This window comes from Ammodytes marinus (genome assembly GCF_949987685.1).
Source record: "Ammodytes marinus genome assembly, chromosome: 8".
In the NCBI taxonomy this organism is placed as follows: domain Eukaryota; kingdom Metazoa; phylum Chordata; class Actinopteri; order Uranoscopiformes; family Ammodytidae; genus Ammodytes; species Ammodytes marinus.
The window spans coordinates 12,939,125-12,963,458 of NC_137212.1; the positions used below are offsets into that span (position 1 = coordinate 12,939,125).

General features: G+C 40.2%; 1 protein-coding gene across 2 annotated transcripts in view; it reads left to right on the forward strand.

The window, feature by feature from the left end:
* ptprsa (protein tyrosine phosphatase receptor type Sa) overlaps window positions 1-24,334 on the forward strand; it is a 165,871-nt gene that overhangs the window by 59,201 nt on the left and 82,336 nt on the right. For both annotated transcript variants that reach the window (XM_080032760.1, XM_080032761.1), the window contains exon 5: window positions 15,719-15,907. In XM_080032760.1, the coding sequence (XP_079888886.1) occupies window positions 15,719-15,907 (189 nt within the window). The remainder of the gene's footprint in view (window positions 1-15,718; window positions 15,908-24,334) is intronic.

Here is a 24,334-nt window from a genome sequence, read left to right on the forward strand (position 1 = left end):
TGACGCAATGTTACATCAATCAACATAAACAGGCACACACATACCCATGTATACCTTAATGTCTATGCACCTAACCACAGCTACACATACACCAACTTAAATCTACCCAAAAAAGAATATACACAGCAGGATATAGACATTCAGAAACATGCAAATGCTGGTCGTAATAACAGATATTTATTCAGACAGAAGACACGACAGGCGGGCTAAACTTTTAGCCCATCTCAATGTTCCTTTTCAGACTGTGCTGTGACAATGACGCAGCCCCACCTTCTCCTCTGTTGTCGCCGTGTTTGTGTGTATGCGAATGGATGCGGGGGGGCGGGGGGAGGGGGGCGTTTAGCATCGACTGTGACACCTCTTTGGCTGTTGCTCCACTGCCTCAGCTGAATACCTAAAATGGGGGCCATCTGGCTCCACTAAGACTTGCACACACAGTCCTCTGGGAGTCCTTGGAGAGAGACCGACAAGCGTATGAAGCACACTCTTGAGAGATCTGACACAACTTGCAAGCCTGAGTTTATATTTTCTTCAGTTTTGTTGTAGGATTTGCCTGTTTTTTTCTGGGCAAGTGTATTGTGTCAAAAGGAAGGCAAATTCGCCACTGGGATACTGTCAGCTCAATGCTGTTGTGAGGAGATCAATGGGAGTCATCCTGCTCTTGTGTGCTCGTATCCTTGACTGCTGCAGTCTTTGGCCCTGTGATTACCGTTGCGAAAATATTCCCCCCTTAAGGCATGCCAAGTAGAGAAAAAAGCTGTGATTGATGAGATTTGGGCTGATATTCAGATTTATTTTCTACGTAGGAGAAGTGGTAAATATGATGTGTTTATCCATGCCTTTGGTAACCCTTTCAGATAACCGCTCTCAAGGCAGAAATAATCATGTTGTGTGAAACCATTTAGCTAGCTGCTTGTTTCTTGTGAAGTTACATTCCAGTGGGCCTTGGGCTGTTTGAACCATAGGCACTCAAATATGACACACACACACACACACACACACACACACACACACACACACACACACACACACACACACACACACACACACACACACACACACACAGCTTAGTGCTCAGGTCTGGCCTCATGAGTGCTTGATGCAACACTATAACTAGCTATGACCTTCATTTGCAGCCATGCACACAGCCATGCTGTTTGAACCATAGGCACTCAAATACAACGCACAAATGCACACGCAGACACACACACACACATATTCATGTTCAAGAAGTCCTGCTTATTTTCTTTTGCATCTCCCAACAAGGTGGAACCAATCAAACATGCCCTTCTATGTCACTCATCGCCCTCTTAACCTCTCAGAAACCTTTCCAATAATCTTGCAATCACTCTTATGTATGCCATGTCGCAAGCCTGGTTTTCATCCACTGCACTGAATTTGTTAATATACTTTTTTTTCTTTTCTCTCTCTGTGTTGTTTCAACCCAACCACCCTACCCTAGTGTACAATTGTTGGCAATACAATACTATTTCCATTTGGATTTAGCCATGTCAAACCATACTAACGGCAAATGTGTATCCGTTTTGGTCGTTTATTATGTTGACTGTTAAAGTAGCGTCTTGTTTTTTCTTTCTGCAATCAGATTCAGGTTGGCACAAACTGCACGAGCCGTTTCATTTTCCGGTTTATAAAGACTGGGAGCTCTGCCCGTCTGCCGACTGAGCAACGGCGTGTCGGTCAGGTTTCGGGAGCACACCTGCTGTTATCCAGAGGGGATTGGGGCGTAGCGGGCCTACTGTTTTACCAGGCTGTCTTCTAATTGGCCGCTCTCTTGTCAAGGAGAATGTGATAGAGAATTTTAATGGGATTCCCAATCCTGATACATGCACAGCAGGCCCTAGCAGGGCTGTACAGTGCGACAGTTTTGATCGCATTTGCTACTGAAATTGATCACGTGCGATGATGAATACAATGCTGCTCGCACTAGTGCTAGCGTCTACACTTCACCAACGGTATAACCGTAAGGAGACGGCACGCAGTTAAGTTAGCGCGTGTGCAAACAGAACATTTCCTGTGCGCCTTCACATTAAAAGCCTGTTACTAGCCAAACGTGAGTTGACTTTTATTTTGAAGCCGGTAAGAACAGGAAGTTCGCGCTTCACAGTGCGCTAGCTTGAAAATCAACTGCTTCAGCTGCAGAGAGCAGTCACCAGTAGTCTATTTAAACAAAGTTTGAAATAACTGAACACCTCCCAACACATTCACAACAACCTATTTAACTTATCCTAAATTGTACCAATATGTATACTTATTTATTTAATAGGCTATATGTTTTAAAGTTTGGTTTTAATTAACAGAAGGACATTTACCAAAAAAAAATATTATTATGATAATCATACAAAAAATATATAGATAAACATTTTATGAGGAGAAATAATTCTGAATCAGCAAAAGATTGCAATTGGCAGGTTAGATTATTTTGTCTAAATTGCAATCAGTGCACCCCTATTCATTTTTCTACAATTATTACTGCACACACTAGGATATGATATTAATTGAGAATTTCAAATGAGACCAATATGACAGGCTAAAAGGTAATTAGAGCGAAATGCATAGGTTAAGGCTATGCAAGTTTTCGATCATACTTTGTGTGCTACTGAATTTATTTTTGTGCTACTGATTTTTTTTGCTTGCTAGCACCAGTGCTACCACCTAAAACAATAAGCGTACAGCCCTGGGCCCTAGGTATTATTATTTTTCTTATCGTAGAAGGGTTGAGAGACGGTCAAATATAGGGGGTGGGGCTCAGTCAGATGTGTAATGATGAGATGGGGAAAAAAAGTAAGTGACAGCAAAAGGAAAGGAGGTCTAGGATGAAAGTTGAGGGGACAGAGACTACTCAACCTATCAACCAATAGCGGCTTTAAGATTCCTACCCTTTGCATTTGTTTTCTGTTCTCCGTTTACCTTTTCTTGTCTCCCTCACACTATATCTCCACTGTTATGTTGTCGTTCTGAAGGAGAATAAAACATCCAATTTGCTTCTAAAATAATTCAATGTGCTCTAGCTGTGATGACCAATGCTTAGGCGGGGATAGAGGGAGGAGGAGGGAAACAAAGGGGAGATGAAGTTTGATTAAGGTTAAAATCACGTAACGTTCAGGTTATGTTATGAGCTGTTCTGAGCTTCACAGCTTCTAATGCGTGTATGTTTGCAATCAGAGTTGAGCAAATGTAAGATTTCTCCCCGAGTGTGATGCAATCCAAGTTCAAAATTGGTTTGAGGCTGGGCTAAGACGGAGAGGAAGAGACAGTTTGACTCAAGACAGATGATGAGAAGAAGAAGAAATCTAGAGACGATTTTTCTGTCTTGCTTTTAATTTCATCAGTATTCCCTGTACGTATCTAAATCACCAGCTCAAATACACGTTTAGGTTTGCAATACGTTACAGATGGGTTTATTCATGACCCTGTGGGTTTTTGCATCATATTAAAACTACATTTTAGACTTTTCCAGAAATATGTAGTTAGGAAAGAGAAGTAAAAACCCAAAAAAGGACCTACTCTCCTAAAACCTACTTTTTCCAGATTCAAGTATTTCTGTTTTCTGTATTGATTTTTTTTCGTGGTCAATTTTTGCCTGCCTTTTATCTCCTTGTAGTGCTAAAATCATGCTGATTTGGTGTTGAAGACTTGAATGCTTATTTTATAGAGTTTACTTTTGAGGAAGAGGTGAGTCCGGGGCATCAGGCAGGCTGGATGAAAAAATAATAAGACACATAGTGAAACATGAGCAGGTGTGTGTGCGAGTGAGGGAGGGAGATAGAGAGTTTGTGTGCCGGTGTGTGACAGAGTATTTGTGGTATGTCTAGGTATTCATGTGTGTGTTGTGTCCGTGCACACACATCGTTTTTTTGTTTGTTGTTGTTTGTATGTGCGCATGTGTGTGTATTGGAGAAAGAGGCAGTCAAAGTAAGAAAGAGAGAGCCAGCGGGCAGTCAGGCAGTGGCCGCGCTGTAATGAGACAGTAAAGAATAAGCTTGGTAGTATCAAAAACAGATCTGGCTGTTCTTCCTCTTCTGTATGCCTGCCTCTGAGGTGATCTTTGCCCCCTCTTCCACAAGTCTCACACACCTAGAGAGGACAAGAAAGATAAGGGGAAAATGCAGGTAGGTAGGGATGGCAGAAAGTTGAAGTGAAAAGCAAAGAGGTAGAAGAAGAAAAAGACTACATATTTGAAATAATGAATAATAAATAAAGGAATGGATGAAGAATAAATATTAAAAATCCTCTATATTGATGTACTTTTCTTGCACGTGTGTGCTCAGGACAGTGAGCACAGGGTCAGTAGAGTAGGACAGCAATAGTGACAAGCAGCTGCACACTTGCAGTCCCAATGCAAAAAGCACTGGAATTCTCAGGAGACATACATTGAATTCCTTTCTTGCACATTGACTGCTTGTGTTTCGCTGGAATACCTTTCCAAGTGTTCAGTTTGTGTCTACTAGCCAAGACAGCCGTTTTAAAAATATTTACACTTTTATGCCGATTGGATGAAAGTCAACACAAAGTGGCGCACATTTAAAATGCCTTTTAAATAAACACTGAAAAGAACACATGCATGACACTCTTAGGCTGAGACCTGGACATACAGTACCTTATGAGTCCATCTCTGAGCCATTCGATGCATTCTCTGTTGTTTCTGCCAACTGCTTATCTCTAGTTTGTCCCAGACAAGCAAGTCAATTCTCATTCACAAGCAGCACTCACTGCCTTCACCGCTAAATAATACATACGTTTGGTGCTGTTAAGATCTACACCTTTTATCAGCTAGTCAGGGCAAGCTATTTTTCTTGAAAATAGTAGGCTGCATGCTTCCCCTTTGGGTGCACGATCACAGTAACATTTCATTTGTTCAATTTGTGGTTGTTATTTGGCTCTGTTCTGTGATGGTGCTTATGAGGTGTTACTTGTACTCCTTGTGCTATGAATCTCTAGATGGTATTGGTGTATTGTAAAGGGCAGGCTTGGCAGAAACAAGAAATCAATAGGTGGATGTTGACCATGTGCATGGCCCTCATGACCCTGATCTCTCTTTGGTGGCTTAGGAAGTTTTGGGTTTCATACTTCCCTTTTTCTCTCCTTCAATGACTCTGGCACTTCCATCTCACTCCGAGGATATCTCTCCACCCACCTTTCGCCTTGCCCTCCCCTTTCCCCTCTGCATACCTCCATGTTGGCATTCGTATGCCTTCCAGACTATTGCCAGCCTTATTTCTTTCTCATCCCATCTTTCTCTCTTGTAGATAAAAAGTTCCTTTGGAAGGAAATTCACTCAGATGAGAGTTTATGGCTTTTGAATCCTTTGATCCTCAGTGCCTGTAATGATGTAATCACGTGTGATTGGAGGAAGGAGTAGGAGGACACTTAGCTGTGTGCTACCAAGATAGATAAAGGAAAACCCGGGGGGGGGGGAGGGTTGGTGCTGATGGAGCGGGATAAGTGCAAGGATCTTGCTTCTAGCCAGGGGTGTCTGGCTCGTGAACTTTAACCATCAATTTCATATAATTCGGGCTCAAGTGGAGCAACCCAGGCCACCCTATACATCTGGCCATAGCCAATATAAGACACTGGGGTAAAGTAAAAAGGAGGGAAAATGGGAGGAAATGAACAGGTTAGGAGATGGAGAGCAAGGGGCAAGCAAAAAAGGGGTTAGGGTCTGGAAGATTGGTTTATTACTGGCCACACAGTTTAGATAAATGGATCCTTTGTCGTAGCAAGGAGTTGGCCTGGGGACTAAATTGAAAGATCAGTGTTTCAGAGACTTTTTTCCCAAGGATAAGCACTGTGGTTCTATTGGCCCGCTGATTCAATATGTTGCATCAGATACCCCTAGCTTTCCTCCTATTATATTAAGTCATTTACGTAATCTGTTCCTCAATTGGAAACCAGTAGTGTCAACATTCTTACTTTTCTATCACTCTTTAGAAGACCAAATATGATCTGATGGCTATAAAATATAATGTAATTTGGCAGGTACAATATAATTATAACAAATAATTTAATCCAAAGCACTTGTAATGTAATAACAATGTGTTAAAATGTTTTGCCCTCTTCATAAATGTTCGTAAATCTCCTGCAATTAATCAACAGTTTATTGCTATGTGTACTAAAATATGTCAAAACATTTATGTAATTCAATTTTATAATTTCATATCCCTCATCTTGTTCCTACCTTACTTTGTGTCTTTCATTATACTTCATTAAATTTGCGTAAGCATTTTGGTCTCGTGGGATTTTTATTGGATAACAGAGAAAATCAGTTATCTGCAGTCCTGTAATTATTTTGCATGCACATGTGAAATTGGGCATTCAGTGAAGTGGGACATGGAATGTACTTAGCCACAAAGGTTTCTAATCTGACAAGACAACATTTTTTTTTAAAATAATTATAATAAAAAAAAATGCAATTATTAATAACAACTGCATGTTGTAGTGTTACACATTTTACAATTCAAGACGAGCATGTGTAATCCTAAACAATAAACAATAGCGATGCAGTCATAAAGAACAGATACCAAATCAAAATGTCCAATCTGTACTAGGGTAGCACTTTTCACCCCACACCAGATCAGGGAATGAGAGGAGGGAGAAAGAGGTGGTTCTTGTGAAAACGAGTGAAGACCTTTGGAGTGGCCCAACTCATGAATAAAGAAGAGCAGGGGGATGTGGCCTGGTCCAGCAGCCTCATGCATATACATGAGCCACCAGCCCAGGTGACTGAAGTGGTACAACACAGAGGTCATGCTGTGGGCCATCCAGGATTGGCAGAGTTAATAAGACTTAAAGTCCTGCATGCTTCACAAGTGCCGTGCCTATATGCTTCCTGTAGTGAAATATGGTTGGTAAGCTTGGCATGATTATATGAGTATGTATTCTATGTAATGATTCAAGGTCTCTCAGCTAAGATTGAGTAGAGGAAAAACGTACTTGCTCCTCATTGTTAAACTGGTCCCAAACAAGGTATTAAAAGCAATGCCCAATCACTTAAAATATTAAAATCTTCCAAAATCCAAGGCTTTAAAAAAAAAATATATGAATATCGTCAGAACTGCAATGGTCTGACGATATTCATAAAAATAATTTAAAAAAAGCCTTGGATTTTGGAAGATTTTAATGGAGAACAGGAATGTGAAGGAAATGGAAATAGCAATCAGAGAGACACCATCCAGGCCTGCACGATTGCAAATATTGGACATAAAGCAGCTTTTAGTATTTAAAATGACTGTGTCCCCTCTTTTATTCGATTCTCCCCACGAACCAATACGCCCACAATTTCTGTCACATCCTCCCTCTTAAATACACTGAGCTCAGTTTCGGCATCACATCTCTGTATGATGGAAATTGAGTTGGCTTGGTAAAGCTAAAGCATAACTTGGTTTTTCAAGCAGTACACTATCTACTGTATGTATAATATGCATTCTAAAGTATGCAGGTAACTTAATAAAAGAGGCGTACCAATTTTCCATTCGAAATTATGGTGGAATTGCAGCTGACATTTTCTATTGTTCACTTGAGGTTTTGGTATTTCTTTGGGTTAGATTGGTTGTTGTGGCACAAGTGGCACAATGCCCCAGTTCAGCCTTCTCAACCTGTTGATGTTTCGGCCCAGAGTTGCTTGGCAAGCTTCTTAGCTCCAAAGAAAGGTTATTTAGGTTTTTGCAATGTGGGAAAAGAAAGTTCACGTGAAATTCTTGTTTCTAGTCACCACCAGCCTGCTATATGAGGGTTGGCTGGCAGGGATAAGCACTGTGCAATTTGCTAATCCCAGTGCAGATGGCTTGAAAATCCCATTTTGTAATTTTTGATTCGGCTGTCACTAGGTCTATAGTCCTTTTGCTAAATCTGTTTTGGCATGCTCCGAGTGTCGCAGTGGACGGGTCTGTTTCAGAGCTCAGTATGTTTGTGTCTGAACATTAGAAGAGGGCCTTCCACTTTTAAGGTGGGCTGTAGGCTGCCCACCCAATCAGAAGTTTGACATGTCACTGGTATTTTATGCTAATTTTCAAATGACTAAAAAAAGAAAAAAATGTTTTGATTGGGTGGGCAAGAAGAATGTTTGGGTGGGCTGTGGTCTGGGCCCACTCCTGCTTTTAGCGTTATGCTACACACCAGTGAGCTGTTAAAGCACCCCCAGTAGGCTTTCTTACCAATGGTATTGTTAATTACATACAATGAAGTACTGTACATACTTCTGGAAGGAACCAAGTCACTTAAGTTATTTAAAAAATGTAAAAAGTAAATGGGAAGTGATAAGTTAAATGTGAAATGTATTACTCTGCTGACTTTTAAAGGAAGCACTGGGCACTCTTGTATGTAGTGTAAAAGAGAGTGCGTGTGTGTGTGTGTGTAAAATGTGTTAATGTATCTATAAGAACAGCATAGCAATGGAAATGCTGTATCTGTCAATATGGTTGCTTTAAATTATGACATACAAATTTTGACAACCATTGTTGACAGCAACATGTTCCAACCTACCTCAGTTGGCGGGTTGTATTTTAGGAGGATACAACTGAGTTGAGCTTGTGTTGTGATTGAATGATACTGTGGCCATTTATTTCTCAATAACTCTACAAATCAAAGAACTGAAGTCCATCTTTTTAAAGCCTTACACGCCAACACTGAGTGGTAAACTGACGTCAGGTTTCAAGGTGCCCACTGTGCTTCTTCACACACACACTTACAGAAACACACACGCACACTCAAAGCCACCCACCACTAAACCAGACCTGACTGGTTGACGTTTCTCTGCGGTGAGGCACTTCCTTTAATGGCCCCGGCCTCATCTCCTGTCTCCCCTGGAGTTTGCCTGTCTTTCCCCAAAAGAGAGAGAGAGAGAGAGAGGAAGGAAGGATAAACAGATTTTCCCCTTTTCATGTGTTTTTCCACCTCCACCTTTTCCTCTGAGAAAGGAGAGCTGTCCTAGACAATTACTCCGCTCTCTTGTCTGTACCGTGTCTATCTTGGTTCCCCACATAAGGGACACAGTTTATATTGTGCGTGTTTCCGGCAAATACTGAACTCTAAAATCATAGGTAGGACCAGACCAAGACAGCATTTCAACCTACAACAATGAAACCTGTCATGGAGAAATGTGTCAGAAAGCCCCTTAATCTTTTTTCTTTTTTTGGTTTAAAGAAGTGCAACATACTTGGGATTATTAATGAAGGAAACATATTGATATAATGGTATTATAATACTGTATGTGGAAGTCTACTTTAATACTGCATATGTTCTCATGCAACACACATTACGCTGTTCAGCAAAATATACCTCTCTTGGCTGCTATCACTGTCATTCTTTGGCAAACAAGCTGTCTAGCTCAGTGGTGATGATAGAGCTATGAATGTGGCCTAATATGGGCTGTGTTCAGAATTGAAGGTGCTGTGGAAAGTGTTGTCAGAAGAGTCAGTGTGTTTGCCAAACTGAAACTCTGGTCACTCTCTCATGGTAACATTTTCAGCGTTTACCTATTATAATCTATAAGGTTCAATGGCAAGACGAGTAATTTAATAGAACAGTCAGCTGCTGTGGAAATTCCAGTGACCTTTTCCTTACAGGACATCCATGATATCTGCATATGAAGCACACATTTTTAAAAAGTAAATGCACATATTCCATGCATAATAATACAGTCTGGGCAACCTACTGGAAACATTCCTAAAATGATTAGGTAAACTGATGGAATTCTAAGGAAAAAGTATGATGGTTCACCTTGTGGGGCTTTCATATGGTCAGAAAAGCTGACCCAACAAACTCATTTTGCAGCGCAATAAGCAATGCCGCAAACTCCAGTTTAATGTCCAATCTTTCTATCTCTCTTTCTCTGTTACTCTTTTCCTCTGGCCTTTCCTTCTTCTCTCAGCTGGTCTTTCAGATTATTTCTCTGGGTTTGTATTTTTGGAGATTTTGATGTAAATGTTGCCCTTGGTGGCTAGATGTGCTAGGTGTGGGGAATACCAATGGGACATCAGGCGTCTTTCTGGGAACAAAGAAAGGGGGGTAGAGGTTGAGTGCTGGCCGTATAATAACCATTATTCAGCTGAGATGGCTATCCGTAGAGGGCTATCGGTGCTTGGACCAGAGACACTGTGATTAGATTTCTCCTGTGTTGCTATTCTTCTCTGTCCCTGGATATTTTCTGTGTCACTGTTTGCCTTTCTTCCTTACATTTGTGTGTTTCTCAAGCAATTCAACAGGATCACATTGGCCTTTAGAATGGAAGGATTGTCATGGAGTGATGCATTGTAGATATGGAAAGCCCCGTCTTGTATCACACTGCCATTTGGTTTAGTTGAACATATACTGTGCGTTAAGCTGTATAGCATGTCCTCGCACATTGTCATCTGTCAACCACACTAGTGAACTGTTTGGTTGGAGCAAAGAACGTAAGCCTTAACCTGGTTTCACACATTCTTCTAGAAAGCTGGTGGATTTTACAACACAATCAGGTCCAGAGAAAGAAAGAAAAACAGATCGATCTCTTTCACAACATAAATAATTCAAGTTGACGGTGTTGAAAGTACTCTGAGTTAGGACATTTTACCTTGTTTTTAGAAGCTTCTTTTGTAGTCACTGGAAAGATAACCATTTAGTCTCAAATATGTGGTTCACATTGCATGCAACCATTATGGTGACAATCAGTGATTTTCTTCACATTTGCATGTACATGTTTGGAAATGTATTTACTTCCTTCCAGTAAAATAGGTAGAAAAAACAATTGCCAATTCATACATTCCATAGACCACCGATACACACATGCATTACCTGCATTATATTCCCAAATACAGGTGTACCCTACATGTAAAAAAAACTCGGGCACGTTTCTCTTGTCTCTGGCCTGCCTGCTGGATTTAAAATGGTTGTGTTGTAGTTGCACACCACATTACACTGCATTGTCTACAGTCAAAGCAGCTGGGTCTGCCCAGTAGTTAAACATATATTTACTCAGGCTGCATTTATATGTATGAAAGAGATCAGGCAATTGGTATTCCTCATCCTCTTCCGCCATGGTTATCATCCTCTCTCCCTATAGCCCCTAATCTCTCTCTCTTCCCTTGCTTTCTCTCTCTGTCTCTCTCCCGGCAGTCCCTCTGTAGTATTAATGCACAGACCTGCTTAAAGCCTGTGTCTCTATGCTGTGGCTCTGGGTAATCAGTTAACCTGATTACACTGCTGATGAAATTAAATCATTTCAGTAAGTGAAAATAATAATATGAGTAATAGGTGTGGGGGACGGTGGAGCACCCCACGGCATTTGCTCCAGCCCCAGCCAGTCGTGTTTCACCTCTCTCTCTCTCTCTCTCTCACTCACTCTCTCTCTCTCTCTCTCTCTCTGACTATAGCTCTCTCCTCTCCATGAGATAATTGAGGGCTCAGAACAAGCAGCTCTGAAGCCACTGTGTCAGAGATGTTGACATTGGATGAAAATGGATGACATTGTGCAGTTTAATGTCCTGACCAATGCTCAGGACATACACTGTCAGTTGCCTATGAACACAACAGGTGCTCATTGAGTCAAGCACAGGTGTGGTGCACTATTCACAGTGTTGATAACACAGGGTTACATTGTAAGTGCTGAAGAACGTAAACACTTTGTAATTATGCTGCCATTTGGTTGGCGTAGCAGTAGGAGTTCCACTTATATACTTTACATTTTCCCTAGGACCATTCATTCAGGTCAGGAAAAGTGGCCATCACATTTAATTACACACCCCTTTGGTATAGAGCTGTAGAAATCAGTTGTACAATTATGACTATAGCAGACTTAAATTTGCTAAAAATGGATGATTTGGTAGCAGCGAGTCACTGGAAAAAGCTTTAGTCAGGAGTAGATGAGGACATACCTTTGAAGAGGGCCACACTTAGCATGATAGAAAGTAGAACGCGACAGCAGGCATGAGTCGGCAGATTAACAGCCGGGCAGTGGCTAAGCTAACCAGAGGCTGATTAAAGGCTTTGCACCTGTCACTTGTGTAATGATATTAAACGGCAAAGCGAAATTAAAGACGATTATAGATAATGAATGGCACTCAAGCCAAAGAATACAGTCAATTTGCTGCATCAAAAAGGTGTTTGTGGCACCTTACAAACAAGGTGGCTCAACAAAGGAGATTGGTCTCATGCTGGGAAGATTGCGGCTTTGTTAAGTGCCCCCACGTTGTCTGTCGAACTTTGATTTTTTTACTTATTCACCTTTTAGATTTAGCATTTACTCCGCAATGAAGAAAATTAAATGTGAATGAATGTGTTTGCCTGTCGGATAATAATTTAAAATATGGTAGTTTCAAAATTGTAGGCGTAATGCAGCATGTGTCTCTTAGATTTATAGTATGAAGATCATTTGAGACACAAAGGCTGCTCCTGGCAAATAAACACTGGGGCTGTCATTGACCAATAGTGCGCACACAACTGTTCTATGTGGTCTGTTAAGATCTGTCACCACAAAGAACCCCCTAGTACACATTGTAGTATTGTAATTGCTACCATTACAGGGGACCGACCCTGTGGGGATTCTAGGATACCATCGGCCCATATCATTGGCTGCCTTCTCCCCCTTCACAGTCAGGCTGGCTAACCCCGAAGTAACACTCCCTCAACGAGTGATCTATTTATTTTTGCATGGCTGCCTCTATCGACAGACCCTGTAAGCTTTAAGGGAAGAGATGGTATCAGGCTCTATTCCCGGGGAAGTAAGTAACCAGGGTACATGCCATTTATTCAGGAAAGGCAGCTGGTGCTGTATCAGGTCCAAGCAGCTGTAATGATAGCATAATCTCCCCATGAATCCACCGTCCCTGCTCCTTGTTTACTGCTGTTTTGGTTGGTTTGTTTGTTCGACCACCTTTTTCTGCCCTCCCTTGTTTCCTTTGGCATATTCCCTCTGTCACTTGCCTAATTTCATTAGTCTAAATCCACTTACTCTTTATGTTTTCAGCTTCATTACTGTAGCCTGTGTAGAAATCTGGCGACTGCTCTCATACGATGAAGGCAGCATTAACGTAATGTGAAAGCTGAGATAGGCCTTGGCTACATCAAAAACATTAGGTGTAACACACAGGGAGCCGGCCGAACCCTATCTACCCTTGACGTATATCGTTCTACAACAGACACAACTTTCAAAGGGGGTACGAGAGTTCAACACCTTTAATGGCATGTTATAGATCATTGATGAAACAGTGAAGAATTTGTAACATGTAACATAATGCTCCATCTTGATCTGAATTTTCTAAATTGAAGTGTTGGGTTTGCCACTGTGGCTCTAAGCTTCAGTTGAACTTGGTGTTATACAGGGGTGATCATACATAGTATATGGAGAGGAATTAGCACGCATACTAAAAACACTGTAAATGCCTGTACTCCTTTGAACCTAGCATTTAAATATTCATCCTGCTCTGCTGATGTCAGACTCAGTTAGAAGAAAACAGTCTGGATTTAGTTTTGAGACACTCTGGTTCCTCCTTATGTTGTCCTTTGTGTCCTTTGTATAAGATTAAATATACGGTATCTGCATACGTAGGAACTCACCACCCCTCTATGCTATACTATACTAACACATTAAAGTAAGTGCATACAAAAACAGAGGTTTTTGTCCTTATTCATCTTTGTTACTAAACAATAAAATAATACAACACTTTGAGGTGTAATAATATAATATATAATTCCTGATTTAAGATAAATTAATCAATAAAATGTGTGATAGTGAAATGTGGGCTTTTCCTTTTTCCTGTCCCTTTAATATAAAACAAGTACCTGGCATGACTTAAAACAAGACCAAAGAGTTTAGAATTTGAAATAACGATCAATACAAGTATTGTGATTTCATTGCGTGCATGCTGATTTGTGAAGTAGGAACATTTGATATGGAAAAGCTCTTCCTGTCCATTATAGGCAAACGACTGTGACTCAAACCAACTGTCCTAATTTCCCTTTCATTTAGCACTATGCCATTTACAGTGATGTCTGCTGTGGACATGAGGTCATTGGCTCTCCAGATGAACAGTGACCTCTTATGTGCCACTGGCCAGCATGCTAGTCAGTCAATCTTCAATCGAGTTTGGATGTGGCCCTGGTTCTGCCGATGCATAATACAGCTCGGGGTACTTGGCCCTCAGCTCTCATCTACTAACAATGAGTCACTGCTCTGGCTCGAATCATGGCATTGGTCAAGCGTTTTGACCCATGGGACTAATTGCCCTGAGAGAGCGGGAGTCTGCATTAGGAGAACAATGACCAGAGAGCTCACTACACTGTCATCTCTCAACAGTGAAATAATCGCTCAATCATGCAGGAGTATTAGCTGCAGGGATATCACAGTTGTTGTAAAAAAAAAGAAATAGGATACAAGTGCAGGCCAGTGTGATGGTTCTTCAGTGAGTGTAGCTATACTGACAAAGGGCGTACATCATGCACAGCTACTGCAACATGAATGCCAGAGTTGAAATTTGACTGATTTACATTTCTCAATTGGTATTATAACCCTGGGCTATTTAGTGTTATAGTGTGTCCCAACCAAGAGGTAGCTTTGCAGAGCTCTGTGGACCTTAAATTGACATGAGTGTCCTTTTATTTGATTAAACATAGAGAAACGAGATGGAGAAGTCAACAGGATTACCAGATTTTTCTCCTGGGATTACTTTTTGTCTTCCCCTCTTGTCTGCTTTTTGCATTGAGAGCCATTTATGGACTTATGTTATACTGTGAATGGATGCAGTGACCCGACCGTGTCCTCCTTAAGGGCATTTAAGTAAGACGTATGGTCCTTAATGGACATGCTAGTTGATAGTGGGCATGTGGTTTGTTAGTAAATGTCTACAGGATGGTTTCTTTAACCACTGGCAGTGCTAGCTCATTTCTGAGAAAGTGGAAGTCCAAGAAAGCCCCAATGCTTTTTTTTCTTGGTATTGGACGGCTCAATGCATCCCTCAGATGATACATTAGATAACGTTATACATGTTTATTCAAGCCCTATATCCTAAATGTATTATTAATTGATCTGGCTACTCTACATGACTAGCTATAATCCTGGCAATCCTGAGGTATTCAGTATGCTGTATGTCTGTATGTGGTAAATGGTAAATGAGTCTTTTTAGGCAAAGCAAAAGGTTGAACAAATGTATCATTAGGATCTGTGGTACTAAAAAAAGTACCACAGATCCATCTATTTACCTCCTGACATCTATTTTGTCATAACTATGTTTCATTCTGACAGGTCAGTGTTGTGTTCCATCACGTGAATTATGGTATAAATATGTATAATTTAAATGTTTAAAGAAGAATCAAACAGAAATCACATTTGTATGTGGTGATGTAGGTGTGTTAAATCAATACAATAGCTGTCGCACCTAGGTACGTCCTACATGGGACTGCAAAAAATACAGTTTCAAATATTTTTTTCCCCAACAAGCATGTGAAAAAAGGACAGAGATTTTGACTAAGATTGTACTTGATACAGGCTACTTCTAAATTGTTGTTCCAATAGGTGATGCCAGTAACTGTAAAATGGTTTCAAAAATACTAAATCAATGCAGTATAATAATTTCATTTGCCTGATTCCGATTAAATCACTTTTGTGTTTTAGCAGCAAAAATGGAAAGGTTTTACAAGTAGCTACTTTCAATGGGAACTGTAATAAGTCATTACGACATACTTTGCAAGTCAGAGGACTGACATCTTCTTTGCCTGTTTATTTTTGCAGAGGACCTACTACCACCAGGCTTCCCTAACATTGACATGGGCCCTCAACTCAAAGTGGTGGAGCGCACTCGAACAGCGACCATGCTCTGTGCTGCCAGTGGCAACCCTGACCCAGAAATCACCTGGTACAAAGACTTCCTGCCCATAGACCCCAGTGCAAGTAATGGGCGAATTAAACAGCTACGCTCAGGTAAGGAAAGCCCAAGCATTGTGTTTTCTCTGTTAGCTTATTTTAACTTGAAACATTGTTTGTTTTCCCAGGACATTGTTGTTAATGGTAAACACAGTTATTTTTGTGATTTGCAGCTAATGTGGCTTCAGTGCCAAGTCCAATATCGACAAAATAATGGAGGATATTGTGTGGTTAAGAGAGGTTAATGATAGTGCCACATGGATTTATGCAACCACATCTGACTTGAGTTGCTGCAGACCAAGGAATCTGAGATTCAGTTCAACCCATATAGAAGGGTGTATCTTTTACACTATATTGAATACGTGCATATCACCACAGATGCAAAACAATATGTTGTGTTGAAAAATGAAAAGAAAAGTGTGTTTATCCAACTAAACTTGGGTGAATATGTGTAAAGCATTTAAAGCTCAAATCATGAGGCAAAGCTACAATTCCAAGATTACAATTTGAGCAGCTAGTGCTCTGAACCCTTGTTGTAACCAGAAAGCATCATTCAGAAGATGTTTTGAAAAGAAAAATTAAGAGTGAAAAATTACTAAAAAAAAACATCCCTGAAGTGTGTCATGATGATAGACAATGAGAGCAAAGTCCACATTCTACTGACCCAACTCAGTGCTGGATATGTTGTCTTGTTCCCATTGATTAAACCCCACTGAGAGGCCCAGTAAAGCAAAGTCTAATTATACAGCTAATTAAGTGTAGGCCCTGGAGTGGCCCCCGGCAATAAGGGTAGATATTTTAGGTCGATGATTTGTCGCCATTCGAAAAAACCAATGACTCCTATTTGATTTGTAGCTGCAAACGTAAATCAGCGTAGACACTACTAAATAAAGTGTCTGATGCCATCGAGTTACTGCCCCAGTTGTAGCCCTCATGAGCTGTACACTGAAAATAATCAAGTTTTCACCTTGTTATATATACCTTACTAAAAGTAAAAAGTCTGCAGACTAAGACGCTTACATTTTATATACTGTATGTTTCATGTTTGACTTACTGGTGAACTACAGTTTTGAGGTATACGGACTATTTTAATTTCAGAGAAAAACTAATGTCAAAATATGTGACCAAAATATTATCTCTTGGATAATGTTGTGCAATTTACTGAGAACTGTTTCTTGGTTCATAGTGGCCCAAATACTTCCTCTGAGTATGTTAGGTTGTCCTGAGGCTGTCAGCCAGGGCTTTTAACTTTAGTTTGAGGACAAAGAGTCTGCACAAGAGGCTCTTACGAAAGGAGCTCAAATGTTAATGTCATCACTTTCATGGTCATCTTCTTGCAATGCCTGCCTTTCCTAAACAATTTAGCCTTCGCACTTAAAACTGCACTGTGGTGTTTTGAACCAAATACCTTTTTGGTTGAGGTCTTAAAAACATGTCAGTGCATGTCCTATTTCAACATGTCAGCCTAATTTATTCTTATTTCAATCGGTGCTTTCTTTACATCTACATTCACATTGTTAGCAGTCTTTTCATCATTGACTTTGGTTGCGTGACCAGCATAAAGTCTTGTTTAGAGAGAAAAGCATAAAACTAATGGCAGGATGGGAATTGCTCAATACAAACTAAATATGGACCACTTGCACAAACATTGCTCAATGCGACTCTAGTGCTCTACAACTCACAGGCTACCTCGGTATTAACTCTTGAGATGTACTGCACCTCCTGAAATGTAAGAGGCAAATATTCTAAAGAAGGTTATCATGCCATTACCTTGTACGACCAAATGTTTGTCTAATACCACACCAAAGAATAGTTGATTGTATTTTACGTTCCAGTTTTTGGAGCTGTTACAAGACAATAACAAACTGAAATATAGCTTTCACAAGTTTATTAAATTATTCTGGGTAATCAATCGTTCAACCTTTGAGTGGTTAGATTTATTTTCATAAATATGATTTTTTGATACCAGAGGTTGACTGTTGTGCAGTTGTAAGTTGTCATTATGGCATTGCAGTACTCGGGTTATATTGTAGGATCAATATTGATGCCTCATTGATGGAGGCCTGTGTACTTCATCAGTCATTCCTTAGGTTGTATATCATATTATGGAGGGCCAGATTATGAGTTTGGAGCTTCTATGGATGATGGACAAATACATTCAGCGTCCTGCCTGCCGTCTAACCTCTGTGTCATCTGTCTTTAATCTTCAGTTGTCTTTGTGTGTCCTGTCTAACTGAAACAAATGATGTGTTTTTGTCTCTCTCTTCTCTTTATGTCTTTTGTCTGTACTGTCTGAAACTCTGATGTGTCTCAGTGCACATCGCAGAGTCTTCAACATGTTTCATTCAGATGTGACCCATAACACAAGTTTAAACTGGAATAAAATAAACAAAGAGATAAACCAATGAAAATATAATGAAAAATAGGAGTACAATTTTGATATTCTAGAAGTGTCACTAAAACGGATTAAGTTATTATTTGTTTTTAAATATAATAAAATAACATGTTATTAGTATTATACATTATTAAAATAATTTGTGTTGAACACACATTTAATGAAATTCTCCTTCCACTGTATCACATGGTAATTAATAAAATAAAAATTACTAAAATACTGGGACACAAGACCCAACTAAACTGTAGTTTCATTCTTGCACGGCAGTCACTTTTAACCTCAACCTAAAATGAACTATTTTGTTCTTCCCCTTTTTCTATATATTTTCCTCCTCCTTTGTCATTTTCAGAAACCTTTGGTAAGTGTCATGCAAAGAGCAGCGAGCCGCACTCTCCTTGAAGCAGATGGCATATTTAAACTACTGTCAAAATGCATGCATTCCCTGCTCTGCCCGCACCCTTGTCCTATTCTGCCACTTGTTCCCTATTTATTCTTAACTTTTACTTTGTTTCGCCCACACTACTTATAATCCACCCCCACCACACTCTCTCACCCTCTCTCTCTTTCGATCTAACTTTCTCTCTCACCCTCTCTCTCTCTCTCTCTCTCTCTCTCTCTCTCTCTCTCTCTCTCTCTCTCTCTCTCTCTCTCTCTCTCTCTCTCTCTCTCTCTCTCTCTGGAGGCAAACATCAGTTCAAGGTTTATGGCATTTTTTGGCTCAACCCTCCGATCACAAACTTGGGCTTTTTGTTGACCCTCTGTTCTGGACCAAATATTTTCACATGAGAGCATTCTCTACTCTTGCCAAATTGGCCCACATCCCCACTGCCTTAAATATCTGTAGCTTCAGATATTAGCCAATACTTGATGGTGAGGATTCAAGTGATTGAGTGTGCCATTTGGCCACATTCTGTAATTCTCCTGACCTTTTGAAATACTTGCAAAAATATACCCAGCCACTTGAAATTGGGTATATTTTATTTATAGTTCAAATTACATGTGTATGTAGGAGGGCATAAAAGGAAATTAGTTTCCTTTATTTCAATACCAAGACTCTCATAAGGGAATGTTAGCTTTGGATTATTTCCCTTTTTCTGTAGCCTTTTTGCTTTTGCAGCCAGGCAGGATTTATGCTGATGAAAAAAAGGCCTGTGCTGTCAAGCCCCCTGGGCTGCCTTCTTGTGTCCTCAGCACTTCGAGTAGCCATTTGGGGTCTCATTCTTATTTTACGGATAAATGCACAGAACAAATGTAAAGGTTATTTTAGCAGCCTATTACTCTTCTGTTGACCAGATTGCTGTTGGAAATTCCTGAGGGTTACCTGTTTGCTCTTTTGTTTCAAGCAAGCCCTCACAGCTCAAGGGATATCTCTGAGACTAATGGGTTTGCTCCTGTAGAGAGCGGTTAAATAGATACTTCTGGGAAGAGTTGGGGGAGGAGAAGGAGGAAATGGGGTTTCGGCTGGCAAACACAAGTTCAAAAACACACTCTATGTCAATCTCCTTCAGAATAATCCCACACATGTCTCATCAGACTTTTACTCTGCGTAATGTTTAAATGTGCATACTGATCTAAATCATTCCCACCTACGACATGAGGCAATACTGGAAGATAGGCCTTCCAGTTATTTTTTCTAGATAGCTGGCTAAATGGCTGACAGGTTCCTTATGTGCCAGACCCTGCTGTGCTAGCGGGGAAGTGCTATTTGCATCTGGGTCCCCTGAAGAGATCCTCTAGGTGTGTAGTGGGAGCCTGACATTTTTCCTGATGTCCCTGTGGCTGCAGACCATGGGCCCTCGCTGCCTTGTCAGCCAGAAAAGATTAGCCAGAGCCTAGGCTGACAATGAGAGCTTAGGGAGAAGTGCATTTTTTATAAACATTAAGCACATTTTTAATATAAAGGTTACAAATCATGGCCTTGTATGGCTCTTACATACAGATTTACAGTATGCACATTCTAATGTGAGTTCAATTGCACTAAATAAAAAATGTGCAAAAACACTGCTATTCGTTGGCATCAAAGCTCCTCTGCACAGACTGTCCAGGTCCTCCTCTGCAGATGTGGTAGCAAGAGCCAGGTTTTTCTGAAACCTGCTGCGACACCACCAGGATCTCAGACAAATGTCTATGGTAATGAGAAGGTCAGTCAAACGCCCTCGGGAAGGGCAGTCAGACTTCTACACTCTGCCAATCATCCAACCTCATCCAGCTCAAACGCAGATGGGCAACATCTCTGGCCAGATTGCCTCTGAACAGACTACATACTTTAATAATTTTTTTCTAATATATTATACAGAGGGTTGTTTAACAAAACAGATGGACGCTTCGGTGGAGCAAATCATACCACATTTGATGATGTGTGGAGGTCAGTGGCCTATTGAGGTAAATTTAGGTCATTGTCACCGTAAGCTGATCAACCCCTGGCTAACCAAAGCTTAGCAGGGGAGCTTATGGCCATTAGGTTGCGTGCCCATAATACAGGTGGATTTGCCAATGGAAATTAATATAGGCTGGCCGTTCCAATGACGTAGGTCTTAATTTTTCATATTTTTTCTTGAACCAATGCCTTTAAACCAAACAACCTCTAACTATTACCCCTCATCTATCCTTTGACTTTCCTCTCTTTTTTCTGTCATTCTTTTGTCACTCAGTCCTTTTAAAGGTCCGTATGTGATGTCCTTTCCCTTAACAGACCTGCTTTATTAACCTTAACCTTATCCTAACCTTAACCTAACTTTGACCTTAACCTCACCTAACCTTTAACTAGTAACCCCTTAACCCCAACTAAAAATGTCATCACAGCTAAAGCAAAATAAACCAACTGCTTCTGCAGCCTTTAATCAAACTCTAACTCTATAACAATGTCCTTCCCAGACCCCTACTGTTCTTTGTCTTGTGATTAACCTATGATTATGTGGTCTCTTAAAATTAAAGCAAAGTTGTTGTTGTTATGCCTGGTTTTTCAATGACTCTAAACAATCTTTGTGGAAAATCTAGGCATGAAGTGCATTGCTTATTGATTACATAGTATATATTACTGATCTGACACAGAAATACATTTCCACTTTCATCAAACAATGTGGACATTTGTAAATGTTATTATAAAAGTATGGTTAATGGAAGTAAATATTCACACCTAATTTATAAATACATGCACATCACTGTAGGATATACTGTATGTTGACAATAGTGTATAATTATGGACACATTTTAAGATGTATACATCAGTGGAGCAAAGTGTACAAAATAAAAATCCATTGATTTACATTGCAAACCAGGCAGAACTTCAAACTCAATGATTGCGTCGTACCTGCTGGTATCACAAAGAACGCTGTGTATGCAAAACTGCAACAAGATTTAAACATATGACAAGTAGATATTGAAAAGTTCATCCTAACTATCCACACCCCGTAGTGTACTTAATAGGATATAGAAGCTGTCACCACTTTAACACCAGGTTCTTTTGATTTTTAAACACATTTTTAAACTGGGGAATGCAAGCATACTACCAGACTATTTTGGTGACGACAGAGCTGAGCCCGAAAGTTAAGCTTTTGATTTACTAGTTAATCTATGTGTAACCACACACATCTATGGTCATTCATTCAGGTTAGTGACCAAAATGCTTCATGCTACAGGTGGCTGAAAAGAGTTTCATTCGGGCGGTGGCTAGGCTTACTCTTTAAGACTGGAAGGGCTCAGATATCTGAAGGGGAGCTGGGTAGAGACATAGCTCCTTTGCATCTGATTTAGATGCCTCCTGGACGCCTCCTTTGGTGGTTTTCCTTGAAGACGCTCTCAACGGATTGCCAAGGGCATGTTGTTGCCATGAGTCATCATTAGAATTACACAGTAAGACTTAAGTGAAAGGCAGGGAAATGTGGGAAAGACTGAGACAGAAAGAGGGAGAGAACTGGAGGAGCAAATGAAGTCAAAATGTTTAGGAAAATCAGTTGGAAACATTGAATGAAGGAAGAAAGCCAAGAGTAGAAGGACATTTTAACAAAGATGGGGTTACAGTTAAGACTCCCCTTCCCACACCAAAAGCTCTGTCTATAAGGGATGTGTTTTACATCACAGTGACAACTCGGGTTACATTTAAAACCCACCAGCCGCTGATTGGACAGGTCAGTATTGTATTGTCTCTAATGGGACATTTGGCTTGCAGTCATACAATACAGACTCATAATAAACAAATAATAGAGGAACATGCTACTCTCTAGTTATAGTAAACAATGGAAAGGGCCAGGGTATTGAATGAATGGGGAGGAAGGATGAAGCATGACAAGCAGTCTATATGTTACAGTTAAATAGGTTTATGACTTGTAGGATCAATAAGAACTTGCCTGAAGGCAAAGCTTGCAATTCTTGTTCAGTTAAAAAGAGTGTTACATACTAATGAAGATACCCAATATAGAAGAGTGGTACCCGTAACTTGTAGACTTGTTATTCAAGTCCAGTTGGCTGTGCAATGATCTATGTTAACTAATCAACCCAGTTGCAGCCATGATAAAATGCATGCCAAGACCTCAAGCTTGTTCAACTCTGTTGATGAAGCATTGTGTTTTCTCTCTTAATATGCCTAATGCAGGAAGGGGGAAAAATATCAAATAATAAAAGGAGTGTGCCAGTCATATGACGTTTCCAATTATTTTGTGATACCAGCAATGAGTGGTGCTGTCTTCTGTGGAAGAATCCCTACTTTTTGAAAGCCCTGTAAGAGATCACCTAATGGTTCGATAATCTAGTTCCAGAGATCCACCTTTCAACCCAAATAACTCCTCTAACTAATACTAACATTAATGTTGAACTAAACTGATGTTGTGTCTTCATTTTTGTGTCTCCTCCAGAGGGTACTCCGATTCGAGGTAAGATGTTTAATCAACACAATGAAAGGGGGCTTTAAAAGACCGATATTAAACAAGACATAACCGCTCATAACTCCATCTAAATGACATAATAGGGACAATATCTAGTCGGCTTTTCCTCAAAAAAAATGACAAACTCTTCTTTATCCACTAATATTCATATCTCATCTGTGTTTGGGTTTTCTGTACATACTGTCCGTCTGTGAGCGTGATCATATGTGTTTCCCACTCCCATGCCATCATTGATGTGCAGGCCTTCCATCTCTGTGGTTTTCCGTGTTTGTGTTGTCTGACTATCTCATCCATATTATCAGTGTCAGGAAACAACTATACAGTTTAAATTGTTTTGCTGGCTGCTTATGATTCAGGATTGGGATGGTGGAAAGCAGAGGAGAGCGATGGTGTGTGTTTTTCTGAGGCAGTTTGTTTGCTTTATGCCTACTATTACATTTGAATTGTTTAGACAGGGTCGGGAGGGGAGGGGGTGGGAGATGGTGGCCTTACTGTTGATAAGGCCAGGCTACTACATACTTAAAACTGTTCATCGCCATCGAAGCAACCCGCCTTCTTCCTTCACCAATTGGACAATAGCTACATAAGATTATTGTGTCATGTCAGGAAAAAAGCCATCATAAATTAAATTTGATTTCATTCCCTTCCTTCCTGATCCTCTGCAGCATAGCAACTTAAAGGAAAACTGGAATAGCTAGTACAACGGCTTCTTTTTCACCGTACCAATTCAACTCTGATAATGTCAGGATGAAAAGGAGGATATCAAGGAAGGAAGGGAATGACACAGTTGTAAAGCAGTGTGACTATTATTTATGATAGCTTTGTCAGATAATTCTTCATCTATTTTCTTTTTTCAATTTCCTGTGACAATGTATCTTTCCCTTTAAGTAAATTATCCACCAGACTCTGTCGATGAAGCGTTTTCTCTCCCAGTCGATTCAGTGTGATTTCTTGAGTTTGTTTAAAAGTGCTTTTCTTTCACAGGCTGAGCAGGTAAGTGCAAATCTCAGTTTGCCATGTATGTCCCTGTATTCATGGGGATAGGATAAATGCATTTGTTTTCACATGTTCAGTGTGTTACAGCAAAGAAGGGATTTTTTATTTTTTTTTACTATTGAGCTCAGACAGTAAGGTTAAAATCCTCACTTTCAATTATTCAAAACAAGTCAAACAACAAAACAAATATCTAAATAGTGGCATGTTGTCAAA